Source organism: Neoarius graeffei, chromosome 10 (assembly GCF_027579695.1).
Source record: "Neoarius graeffei isolate fNeoGra1 chromosome 10, fNeoGra1.pri, whole genome shotgun sequence".
Classification (NCBI taxonomy): Eukaryota; Metazoa; Chordata; class Actinopteri; order Siluriformes; family Ariidae; genus Neoarius; species Neoarius graeffei.
The window spans coordinates 62,935,624-62,949,032 of record NC_083578.1 but is presented as its reverse complement, the minus strand read 5'-3'; the positions used below and the strand labels follow the sequence as shown (position 1 = coordinate 62,949,032).

Here is a 13,409-nt window from a genome sequence, read left to right as displayed (position 1 = left end):
CAAAGTTTTTTTCTTCCTTCTCATGGTTGATATGAACATGAACTGAAGCTCTTGAGCAGCATGATTTTTTGCATTATGCTGATGCCACATGATGGTGGATAATGAACATACAGTATATTCTTCTAATTCCTTTTTTTAATAATGTTAAATATCACTTTACATGAAAAGTGGTGTACACTTTCTCTTTATAAATGAAGCCATATGATTAACACTGGAGGATCATTCAAATTAAAACAAAGAAACTGTCCAGTCCAAATAAAGCTTCTTTACCTCAGTTCATCTTTATTGAACAAAATGACAACAGACAAATTAACTAATTACACATATGATCTTTCACCCCCAAATAAATGGAAATATGTACATAAATCTTCACAAGGGTTTGCTTGAGGCACTTTGCACAATCATGTGGAATTTTTGAAAAATTAACTTGTAGTTTGATGGTACAATGCATTTTCTCCCCAAAAAATGTTAATATGCAGACCCGGCATGAAACATATTTACAAATAATTTATGTTTATTTTAATATTTTTACACAGATTCATGCAGGAAAAAAAATTGGTCCATGCTGTCAAAAGTTTATACAAAATTTATATAAAATATTTTCAGTCCAGACATTACAATATTTGGCAACAAGTTGGTCAAAGGGGTCGATACTGTTCACATGACCTACAGTACATAGCACTTCAGAAACTGGTTACACAAAACTAAACATACATGAGGACATGAATATTCAGTGTGTCTTCACAATATAACCAGAAGCCAACAAATAAAAGTGCATACTTCTTTTTTTACAGGATTGTAATACCTCAGAAGTCATTGGTGTGGTGGTGGTGGTTTAAGAAACCTGTTGGATATCATCCATCCATCCATCCATTATCTCTAGCCGCTTATCCTGCCCTACAGGGTCACAGGTAAGCTGGAGCCTATCCCAGCTGACTACGGGTGAAAGGCGGGGTACACCCTGGACAAGTCGCCAGGTCATCACAGGGCTGACACATAGACACAGACAACCATTCACACTCACATTCACACCTACGGTCAATTTACAGCCACCAATTAGCCTAACCTGCATGTCTTTGGACTGTGGGGGAAACCGGAGCACCCGGAGGAAACCCACGCAGACACGGGGAGAACATGCAAACTCCAAACAGAAAGGCCCTCGCTGGGCTCAAACCCAGGACCTTCTTGCTAACCACTACACCACTGTGCCGCCTGTTTCCATACTTCATTATGTTTCAATAGAAAAGTGAGTAAAATCCATCTGCATGCACTGCAATAATTAAACTGGGCTCTTAATTAACTTTGCACATCTTCTGTGCATCAAGATGTACTGAAAACACACACATCATAGAAATATCTGTGCAATAAGCTGTTACACAGTTTACAACATATAAAGACACAGACTCAACAAAAATGACCTCTGAAGATGTCAATATTTCACTAGTAGAACGACAAACTGCTCTTTAAACATTCGATTATGATGTAACACACACTTTGTTAATGTAGATGATATCTATATCTGCAGCCATTTCCTATGCAAACAATACTTTTCAGTTTGTATTACCTCATGTTTTATACCTCTAATATGATATTATATTAAATTTTATATTTTAAAAATTCTCTCCAAAAGCAGGGCTCGACATTAACTTTTTAATCCGCTTGTCCAGTTGGACAAGCAGCAAGATTTTTCACTTCACCTGACCATAACATTTTTATTACTATGTATTGACTAGTTCAATAAAAGGAAAGTGAGAAACAAGATATTTGCAGATTTTCTCTCAGACCTGGTTATTTCCTTCGACAAAGCTTTAGTTGTCAGAGATTTTAATATTCACTTCGATAACCCAGAAGACCCTTTGAAAACAGCGTTTGTGCCCATTTTAGATTCAGAAGAGGTTAATCAGAGTGTCATAGGACCGACCCATAATGGTGGTCACACTCTTGATCGAACGCTAACATTCGGGTTAAACATAGAAAATATAGTCACACTTCCACAGTCTGAAGTTATCTCAGATCATTATCTCTTCTCATTCAAAATATATCTGAGTAATAATATATGCACCTCACCACGCTACTGTATTAAACGTACATTCACATCAACTACTGCACAGAGCTTTATAAATGATCTCCCAGAGTTATCAACTTTGATTGGGTCACTGTCAGCCTCCGCAGAACTTGATCAGGCAACTGACTGTTTAGAGTCAACGTTCAGCTATATTTTAGATAATGTAGCTCCTCTTAAAAAGAAAATGATCAGAGAGAAAATATTAGCACCCTGGTATAACGATGACACTCACACTTTAAAACAGACCACTCGAAAATTGGAACGTAAATGGCGTCAAACAAAATTGGTAGTGTTCAAATTAGCGTGGAAGGAGAGCTTCCTGAAGTATAGAAAAGCTCTTAGTGCTGCTAGATCAACATATTTCTCCTCCCTAATAGACGATAACAAAAATAATCCTAGATTCCTATTTAATACTGTAGCAAAATTAACCAGGAATAAGTCCACTATAGACACATGCACACCTGCAGTATGTAGTAGCAACGACTTCACAAATTTTTTCAGTGACAAAATTGAAAATATCCAACAAAAATTTCAAACTACTAATTTAAGGTCAGACAATTTAAGTAACCCTGTAGCTAACAATATAACTGTATCAGATCAGCAATTAGAATGTTTTACTCCCCTTAGAGAAATCGAACTACTGTCATTAATCTCCACATCAAAATCCTCAACTTGTGTACTAGATTCCTTACCTACACGTCTATTCAAACAGATCTGAATAAACTGAATCGCTTCTAAAAATAATAAATTCTTCTCTTAGGATTGGCTATGTACCCAAATCCTTTAAACTAGCAGTTATCAAACCCCTGATTAAAAAATCTGACCTTGATCCCTGTCAGCCGTCAAATTATCGGCCGATATCAAACCTCCCCTTTATCTTCAAGATCCTAGAAAAAGGTGTGGCACAGCAGTTATGCTCATATTTACATAGGAATAACATCCATGAAATGTATCAGTCAGGATTTAGACCTCATCATAAAACAGAGACAGCTCTGGTTAAAGTAGTAAACGACCTACTGTTGGCGTCTGATCAGGGCTGTGTCTCGCTGCTTGTGTTGCTTGACCTTAGTGCAGCATTTAATATCATTGATCATTCCATTCTTCTGGATAGACTAGAAAACGTTGTGGGGGTTAAGGGAACAGTGCTCTCCTGGCTCAGGTCTTATTTAACTGATCGCTATCAGTATGTTGATGTAAATGGTGATTTTTCTAGACATACTGAAGTAAAGTTTGGTGTTCCACAAGGTTCTGTCTTAGGCCCACTGCTTTTTTCTTTATATACGTTACCTCTGGGTGATATTATTCGTAAGCATGGTATTAGTTTCCACTGTTATGCAGATGACACACAGTTGTATGTTTCTGCAGAACCAGTTAGTTCAAAATGCAGCAGCAAGAGTCCTTACTAGGACTAGAAAATATGACCACAGCACCCCTGTCATATTCACACGGAACTGGCTCCCAATCAAATTTCATATTGTTTATAAAATACTACTATTGACCTTTAAAGCACTGAATGGTCTCACACCACAGTACCTGAGTGAACTTTTGGTCCTTTATGACCCGCCACATCTACTTAAATTAAAAGGTGCAGGCTATCTGCTGGTACCTTGTATAGTGAAGGCTACATCAGGGGGCAGAGCCTTTTCTTACAAAGCCCCACAGTTATGGAACAGCCTTCCAAGTAATGTTCGGGAATCAGACACATTCTCAGCATTTAAGTCTAGGCTGAAAACGTGTTTAGTCAAGCCTTTTGTTAATGGAGTTTATGAGGTAAAGGAGTAGATCTGGAGGGTGCTCAGACAGTGTTTGGTAAACTGGGATGTATGGATGCTGTCAGTCCCCCATTCACTTGCTCACTCAAGTTTGTTGACAATGTAGTGGCTGGCTGCTTTATGTCCCGAGATGCCTTCATGCCTGTGTTACCTTCTGGCTCTCCCCTTTTAGTTATGCTGTCATAGTTAGTTTTGCCAGAGTTTTGCTCAGCGCAAAACGTATACTGTTCTTACTCATCAGGTGACATTAGGCATACCTAACAACCTGTGTTTTCTCTCTCTTTCTTCCCCCCACCCCTCTCTCTGTCTGTCCCTTTGAGTTGCATGTCAATCCTGAGATCGAGATGCTGACCTCTTCTGCTCCTCGGACCTGCCTGATCCATCCTGATGCCCTACGTCTGGCTGGAGTCTCATCACATCGCTCGTGTGGAGGATGGCCCCATATGGACAGTTGAAAGTCACACTTGGAAGACGCTCTGGACACTTACAGTAATGCTTTTATGGCTGAGGACTACAGTTGACTTGCTAACTTTAGGACTGCAGTTGCCATGAACAGTTTTTGCACTCAAGTTTCCATCAATGAAGAGTTATAACATCAACGAAACTGACTTCATGGTGAAACTGTTAATGTTATCACCCAAATGAGGTTGGGTTCCCTTTTGAGTCTGGTTCCTCTCGAGGTTTCTTCCTCATGTTGTCTGAGGGAGTTTTTCCTTGCCACCGTCGCTACAGGCTTGCTCATTGAGGATAGATAAGGGATAAAATTAGCTCATGTTTAAAGTCATTCAAATTCTGCAAAACTGCTTTGCGACAATGTCTGTTGTTAAAAGCGCTATAAAAATAAACTTGACTTGATATTTACAGATATTTTATTAAGGTATTTGATTGCCATTTCGATTAATTCTGCGTCTAATAATCTATAATTAGATATTACGCCATGGTTATTTTTACATATGCACCTGCTGTACTCAGCTTCCCTGGAAATTCGTAAACCATAACGCAGCTGGATCACTGAAGTGAGTGAACTGGTTTTGCTGGAACTGTATTGATGTAACTCTTGAATAATTACTATAAAATTTTTTGGTGATTTTCAACAATCCCTAAAAGATATAAAAGCATCCGGTATCATTACTATATTGTCTGAGGTGGTTATATGTAATACTCTGTTGAGTAATTTTCTCTCGTCTGTAAACCAAATTAGATCGGCCTATATGTAGAAAACGTGACAAAATATGTAGACGACTTATACTATTTATATAAACTGCTTATTAATATTATTTAACTCGTATTTTATATTCTATTGCAACTTTAAGCAAGTTTTCAAGGAGTTTGGGCTTATCATGTAGCCTTAGCAGTGAGCCAGCTCGTATAAATAATCTGCGCATGAACACATGACACTGTTAAATTCACCTCAACATGTATTTTGCAACCGTTTAACCCACTATGGGCAATGCTAAAGTCACCATTACACACAGTACAGCGCATAACACTGTCATTATTTTTTACCCCTATTAGGCAAGGGTACACTTTCATATAGTCTGAGGTGAAGTGTGTTTTGTATTTTGTTTTTTTTGGGCACTCAGGGAGCTGCTATCAATATGCGGGAGACTCCCGGAACTTCTGGGAGACTTGGGAATAATTCAACTTAACTCGTCGGACAAGCAGATGTGGATTTGACTTGTCCGGACCGAACATTTTGTTGTCCAGTTGGACTACCATTAATTTTGAGCCCTGAAAAGCCCACGTTATTAACCTTTAACTATGCCAATATTATTTTAGTCTAACTTTTTTCTCAATTCACGTAATTTGGGCTCCAGCTTTTATTTCAACACAATGTAGTTTTCATTGTCTTGTTGTCATATGGTATTTAATATAAAATAAATGTGTGTATAAAGTTAAAAAAAAATGTTTTAGACCAAAGACTACAGTATAAATATTCCAGTATGATCATAAATGGGTTAAGGAAACTTCAAAAGTTTACCGTAAGGGTGTAGCAGTGTTCGAGCACTTATCAGTGTGGTTTCTCATCAGTTCTAATAAATCCCATATGGACCTACTGAAATAAAATGGATACATTTTGGAAAGTCTGTTGTGAGGCCATCCATCCATCCATCCATCCATCCATCCATCCATCCATCCATCCATCCTCAGGTCCAGTATTTATAATGATGGTAGATTATGGGATTCATGTATGAATATGACACAAATCTTCCATAAAGTCTTCACAGCACGTGATTTACAGCGATGCGTTGCCGTGTTTCCCGTGTGTTGCAGCATGCTCGGTTTTAGAGGTCCATGTGTTTGATGGTAAGTGATGGAAAGTGTGTGTGCTTCTGTCTGCATCCTTACTGCACTGCTGTCCTGTTGTCTTTTAGTGTCCTCCCCCACTTTTGCCTTCAGTCGCCCACTGTATGATGATGGAGGTAATGCTCATCACCATGAAGATGAAGCCCAGAGTCGCAAACATCGCTGCCTGAAGGACGAAAAATACAAACAAATATAAACATTTAAGACGTAACTCAGGTGAGTGAGAAGACTAGTGTGGAAGTACTATAGAAATGTTTCATGACATTTTCTGATTTGTGAATCCTAAAGACATCCTAAAGACATTTGTCATCCTAATGATTTTTCTTTCGACTCAAATCACTCAAATCTAACACACTCAGACTTACTCTTGGGCCTTTAAAGCTGCCAAATGTAAAATTTTGGAATTTGTCACAGGTCGTCACATCCTGATTTATTCTCATATACAGTATGTGTTTAATTTACATAAAATATGGAGAAGGAAAAACGTTTCAGTGAAGAAAATGTTCGTCAAAGAAATGCTCGGTGAAGCTGAATTAGAGAAGTTTGTTTCTGAGGTCACTAAAAACAACGGTTACAACAGAGGAAACGATGGTCCAAGATGTTTGTCTTTTGCGACCCTTTCTGAAATTAATGGCATCATAAATGCGTAAAAAGACCATTTAGCTGATTAGGACAGAAATCAGGTAGAAAATGGAGCTATTTTCCGACCATTTATAGCCAGGGTTTTTACTCATTTTCGTATTCGAATTTGGGCTGTCAAAGTTAATGTGATAATAATGCGTTAATGCAAATTCCTTTTAATGCCACTAATTTTTTTGACGCACGATTAACGCTTGCATGTTCTGTGCCCGGCGGCATGGTGGTGTAGTGGTTAGCAGTGTCGCCTCACAACAAGAAGGTTCTGGGTTTGAGCCCCGTGGCCGGCGAGGGCCTTTCTGTGCGGAGTTTGCATGTTCTCCCCGTGTCCGCGTGGGTTTCCTCCGGGTGCTCCGGTTTCCCCCACAGTCCAAAGACATGCAGGTTAGGTTAACTGGTGACTCTAAATTGACCGTAGGTGTGAATGTGAGTGTGAATGGTTGTCTGTGTCTATGTGTCAGCCCTGTGATGACCTGGCGACTTGTCCAGGGTGTACCCCGCCTTTCGCCCATAGTCAGCTGGGATAGGCTCCAGCTTGCCTGCGACCCTGTAGAACAGGATAAAGCGGCTACGGATAATGGATGGATGGATGTTCTGTGCCCCTCCACCATAGTTTGGGAAATCAGGAAGTGACGTACCAGGAGCGAGTGACAGCGAGTAGCTGGTCATGATAAAGTGCACTTGTGTACAGGATCAACTTATACTGTTGTATTCTGACTGTTTACATAAAACGTGTATTTTTTTATATAAGGTTGATGTGAGAAAAGAAGACGTGTTAAGGTCCAGTTGTGTGTGTGTGTGTGCGCGCGCGTGTGCAGGCTGTACACTGGAGTGAGAGAATTTGTTTTATTCTGAGAAATTTGTAAGTTATGTAACAGTGTTTATAAATGCAGTTTTTGCTCATAAATGTACTATATATTTACCACTGAGTTATTGCATTTTACTGGAAAACATCTTTATGAGCTGTGTGGCTTAACAAATGTATTTATTTGGGTTTTGTATTTTTATTTTCTTTATTTAAAGATAGCCACTACTGTTGTCCAGAGTCCACATCACCTAGTTTGTTTAGTTTAGTTTATTGCATAGTTTGAAACTGGAAGTTAAGTACAGAACTCGAGGAAAATACTAGCTATATTGTTTTGTTCACACTGAATTGTGCTAAACCCTCAAAATTATAAAGTTAACATTGCTTTATTTTTTAAATGCAGTGGAGGAATAAAATACCCACAAAAATCATTTTTGCTGTGCCCAGCCTTATCCTTTCTGACCTGGCCACATACATTTGTATAAAGTAAGTGTATTTGTCCACTCCCACTCCCCAAAAACTTGAAAAAATATCCTTTTAAGGTACATTTAGAACAGATAAAAAAAATTGATTTGCGATCAATCGCGAGTTAACTGGACAATAATGCGATTAAATATTTTAATCGATTGACAGCACGAATGTGAATGCATCAGATTTAATTGAAGTCGATATTAATTTGAGTCAAGTTTCCATCCTAAACCAGTAAACAAATCCTCAACTTATATAAATAAAATACTAGAAGGAATTAATCACATACTGAAAAACAAGAGTCATCAGGAGATGACACCCCCCCCACTCCAAATTTTCCTAGGTTGAATTGATTGCCATTGAAATACAGGAAAAAATAAAAATCACAGAAATCCCAAAATGTCAAAAGGCACAACTCCTTTAATCACTTAACATAACTGTCAGGTTTCGTGACAAAAATAAAAATTCTGAATAGTTTTTGAGTTATGCTCCGGAAACTAAAATGTTTACAGATGGACGGACAGACAGACAGAACGATAGCTATATCCCCTCGGATTATATGCCCGGAGGGTAACAGGCCACCAAAATTAAGAAAATTACCTCTGGAGTATTTTAGTGGCCATATGGAGGAAAAAAACAAACAAAAAAACAATGATGTCCAAACATGTTTGAATATTAACATCATTACTTCGCGGTGCCTCTTGTATAGTATGCAAATGTGTTTATTAATCAACCGAAGGAATAATGAGCTAATAAAGACCCAAGTCGGTGCCTCCCAGGTTCCCAGATGAATGATTTTTTTATTATTAACACTAGCATGCTACTATACTATACTTGCTATTATTATCGATGCTGTTGATATTGATTTGAGGATTGTACTGAACGCGCTGTCAGGCTGTTAAAAAGAAAGTGAGCTGAAATTTTTGCCGCTTTTCCACTACAAACGCGGCTGAGCCGTGCCGTGCCGAGTCGAGCTGAGCGGGGCTGTTGGAGTTGCATTTCGACTACAACCGCGCTGAACCGTGTTGGCTGGAAGTGGGTGGACACATTGGGTGGAGTTAGCGAAAGTGGGTGGACGTCACGTGATGTCGTTAAGCAGCGCAAACAGTGACATTTTAGTGACAGTGGCGGAACAAGTCAGAGCCGGGCCGGGGGCGGGGCAAATGACCGGGCCCTTTATTAAAGCTTATCATAACATCATTTTAGGCTACAAAATGTCCGCAACTGCGGTGTTTACCAATTTCAACACTACCGGGTGCAACTATGTTATTTAGTACATCAAGTCCTTCAAACGAACATGTAACTCAGAAACAAAAAACATTAGGATACTGTACATGGCTCATAATAAAACATCAATAGCCTATACTGCGCACATTATTTGAAGGGCATACGAATGAGCGCTCAGAGGTTGCAACGGTGACAGGAAGAGTCAGAAATAAAAGGAGGGCGGTGCAAACCTCACTGAATGCACTGTGTTTACCAATTTCAACACTACGGGGTGCAACTATGTTATTTTGTACATTAAGTCCTTCAAACGAACATGTAACTCAGAAACAAAAAAACATTAGGCGACATACTGTACATGGCTCATAATAAAACATCAATAGCCTACTGCGCGCATTATTTGAAGGGCATACGGCGAGCCTTGCGCTCCGCGAACTCGTCCACGATGCTCTGTATGTCACTGATTCAGTGAGCTTTTCAGCGGTAGTCTCACGACCCGGATAGTAAACAATAAACATGGAGGACATGGAGTCGTTAGTGTTGCTGGTCTTGGTGCTGTGGCTTGTTGTCACCGACAACGCCAACAGATACTGGCAAGAGCGTATAGATGAGGCGAGGCGCATAAGGCTTCAGAAATTCTCGTAATTCGTAATTCTTCTCCTTCCGGGTTTGCGGTGTTTACAGATCCCAGCGCGCTCGCGGGGCGTGTGTGGGCATGTGAGGACACGCCTCCTCACCAATCAGTGCACAGGGGAGTGTCTGCTCACGCCCCCAACCTCAGTCGGCATGGTTTGGCTCGCTTCAGCCTCACTCCAAAACGGTGCGAGTTTTAGGGGCTAAGCAGGGCTGAAACGAGCTGAGTCGTGCTGGTTTTTGGTAGTCGAAACGCGAGCCGTGTCGGGCTGAAGTGAGCTGAAGCGAGCTGAAGTGAGCTGAAAAAGGGTAGTGGAAAAGGGCCATTATATGCACTCTGACATGATACATGTCTGATTTTATAGATAGATAAAACACTGAGGTGGCACGGTGGTGTAGTGGTTAGCGCTGTCGCCTCACAGCAAGAAGGTCCGGGTTCGAGCCCAGTGGCCGGCGAGGGCCTTTCTGTGCGGAGTTTGCATGGTGTCGGCGTGGGTTTCCTCCGGGTGCTCCGGTTTCCCCCACAGTCCAAAGACATGCAGGTTAGGTTAACTGGTGACTCTAAATTGACCGTAGGTGTGAATGTGAGTGTGAATGGTTGTCTGTGTCTATGTGTCAGCCCTGTGATGACCTGGCGACTTGTCCAGGGTGTACCCCGCCTTTCACCCGTAGTCAGCTGGGATAGGCTCCAGCTTGCCTGCGACCCTGTAGAACAGGATAAAGCGGCTACAGATAATGGATGGATGGATAAAACACTGATGGTGAAAGTTGCATACTTGGTATTCAGTCCAACTTGACCAGATGCAACTTTGATTTAAAAAAAAAAAAAAACACCTATAATGTTTAGCAGTTTTTTCTCTTCTGCCTTAAAATGTTGCCATTTTATAGCATGTACCATAAACCTGTGTGTTGCAAAATAACAATTTCGCTAAAATGTGTGCACTTGACCTACACAGAACTCAGGGATAACAGAAACAATCATCATTCACGTTCCATGCATGTTGTCCTGTGTAGAACCAAGTTGGTCGTATGATATATTTACCTGGATCTTTGACCGAGATTTCAGTGGTTCCTGCTCTTCAGGTACGATGCGGATGTAGAATATTCCAGGCAGTATGAAAATAAGACTGGGTGCTGATGTGGCTCCTGGGAGAATAAAGACATAAACTTGATGTGAACCCTGCACCATTATCATTCTTCCTATTTTAAAAATCATTCCTTGCGTTAAAGAATATGGGACATGAAACATAAAAGCACGCTATATCAGTTTCTTTCCATTAAAAATATGAATTAATTGCATCAACAAATACAAAATCATCTATTAAATTCAGCAAAATCGTTATATTCGTGATGATTATATGGCATTTCTGCTCGACTTCCGATATGCATTTTTTGCAACCGGAAGAGCCGCTGTCACGTGATCATACGTCACAAAAACTTTCGGGCACAGCACAAGCGGGTAGATGAATGGAGAAGTGGATGACAAGAAAATTGTTTTTATAGTCTTTAAAGTACATTGGACATCATACATTGGACATCATGGTGTATTGTGCTGCTTATGGTTGCAATAATTCCAATGGGAAATGCCCTGGAGTAAGTTTTTTTGCATTCCCCAAGGACCCGAAGCTGAGGAAAGTGTGGGCTCACCTGCGCATGCGCAGTAGGCTTCGTGCATGCGCAGTAGGCTTGGTAGGACAACTTTACAGAACACCTGTTGAAAAAAACTTTGCACCTACTGTTTCCCACAAACTGTATTCGGACCATTTCACTGAGGATTCTTTCAACATTAATACTCAGGTACTGAGCGATATTAATTCATGAAACATGAAACAGGAAGCATAAGGATGAGAAAAAAAAAACAGTTCAAATCGGGAAGCCGCGCACATCTGCGCCAGGCTGCACAAATGCGTGCAGCTTCCCGACCCAAACCGCCTCTCTCTCATCCTTACACTTCATGCCTCATGCTCCATGAACCAACATCGCTATATATTTTTTTTTAATCGGATCTGCGCGATTCAGCCGTGAGAAAGGCGGCATCCGCCGAAAGGCGCACTGTTTGCATCCCTGCACGGAGGCCAGGGGACAGGGCAGGAATATTTTTGTTGATCTGAGTGATCCGGTGCGATTTCGCGACCCCCCCCCCCCCCCCCCCCCCCCCCCCCGTTGAAGACCTCTGCGCTAAGCGTCTGAAAGCCGAGGTAAGGATTAGTATTATAATTTGGGGTGTATCAATTATTGATTATCATAATTCTGACTCGTTTCGCCATTTTGAATGTTTTCATCTCGGACTCTGGAAGCATTGTATCTCAATCAATCTTGAAAAATATCAGCAAAAAAAAAAAAACTAGCTTGCAACGGACTTTAGCTAGATCTATGATGAACTTGCAATGTATGATACAAAAATAATACTTCTTTCAACAGATCATTAGCCTTTGAGCAGAATTGTTTTTAACTTACCAGGATGTTTTATCGAGCCGACCGCTTTGTTTCATGAGGGCTGAATGAACTCTCACTCTCAATCATCTGACCCGTCAGAGTAAAGACAAGATCCATGTTCATGTGAATTTCCAGCTATCGGTTCGAATTGATAGGGTCTAACTTCACATCTCTGTGAAACATCGGGAATGTCACTGTCGATGGTGTCCATTTCGGTAACCTGTTTACATTAGATTCCCAAGCGCTGGCTCCTTGGAAGGTTTTTGTGACGTCACGGGTCACGTGACCACCTAGCTCATTAACGAATCCTTGTTTTATGCTGATGTATAAAAAAACTTGAATAATGTGATGATTTTCACATTTTTGACGCCCTGCAGTGATTTAGATGGCATTTCTTATGTCCTTTATACATAATTATGCCCAGGTAAAAATCCATGTCCCATATCCTTTAATGGCCTTTAAACAGCCTTTTTACAGTTATAAATGCTGGAGAAGCTCACCGATGACGCCAAAGATATCTCTGATGTTAGGGACGAAGATGACGAGCACGTTGACGAAGAAGAGGAGAATCACAGCGATGGCGATGTGGCGAACCCAGTGGAAAGGTTTATTAGGGAACAGCAGCTGTTGCACAGCACGGCGGATCTGCACACACACACACACACACACACAGAGAATGCTGTGTTGTTTAATGAAAAGTAATGACAATTTTCTCATATTTAAAGCAGTCAAAGCTTTAATCGATTCGGTAACTGAAAAGGTGCGCGTGTGTGTCAGTAACAGCACTGAAAACATGAGTTCGGAGCAGCCTCCAAACATGGCCGCTCCGGACTATGAGCCCCAAGAGTCACAGCGCCCTCTGTCACCTGATTATTAATCACACCACCTGTCTCTCATCCAGCAATTACCATCTCGCCTATGTAAGCTCACCTCTCACTTCCCAACCTCATGAAGTATTGTTTAGTAACTCATGACTAACTTTACCAAGCCATTTGATTGCCGCCTGACTTTCAGTGTATGACCAGTGTTTACGTTTCGCCTCGATCTCGTTTCATTGTTTTCC

General features: G+C 40.7%; 1 protein-coding gene across 2 annotated transcripts in view; it reads right to left on the bottom strand.

The window, feature by feature from the left end:
- Positions 1-262: 262 nt before the first annotated feature.
- Positions 263-13,409, bottom strand: part of slc38a5a (solute carrier family 38 member 5a) — a 48,433-nt gene continuing 35,286 nt past the window's right edge. For both annotated transcript variants that reach the window (XM_060932044.1, XM_060932043.1), the window contains exons 14-16: positions 12,847-12,991; positions 10,953-11,056; positions 263-6,310 (exon numbers count right to left, since the gene is read on the bottom strand). In XM_060932044.1, coding sequence (XP_060788027.1) covers positions 6,209-6,310; positions 10,953-11,056; positions 12,847-12,991 — 351 coding nt within the window. In that variant the 3' untranslated portion in view covers positions 263-6,208. The remainder of the gene's footprint in view (positions 6,311-10,952; positions 11,057-12,846; positions 12,992-13,409) is intronic.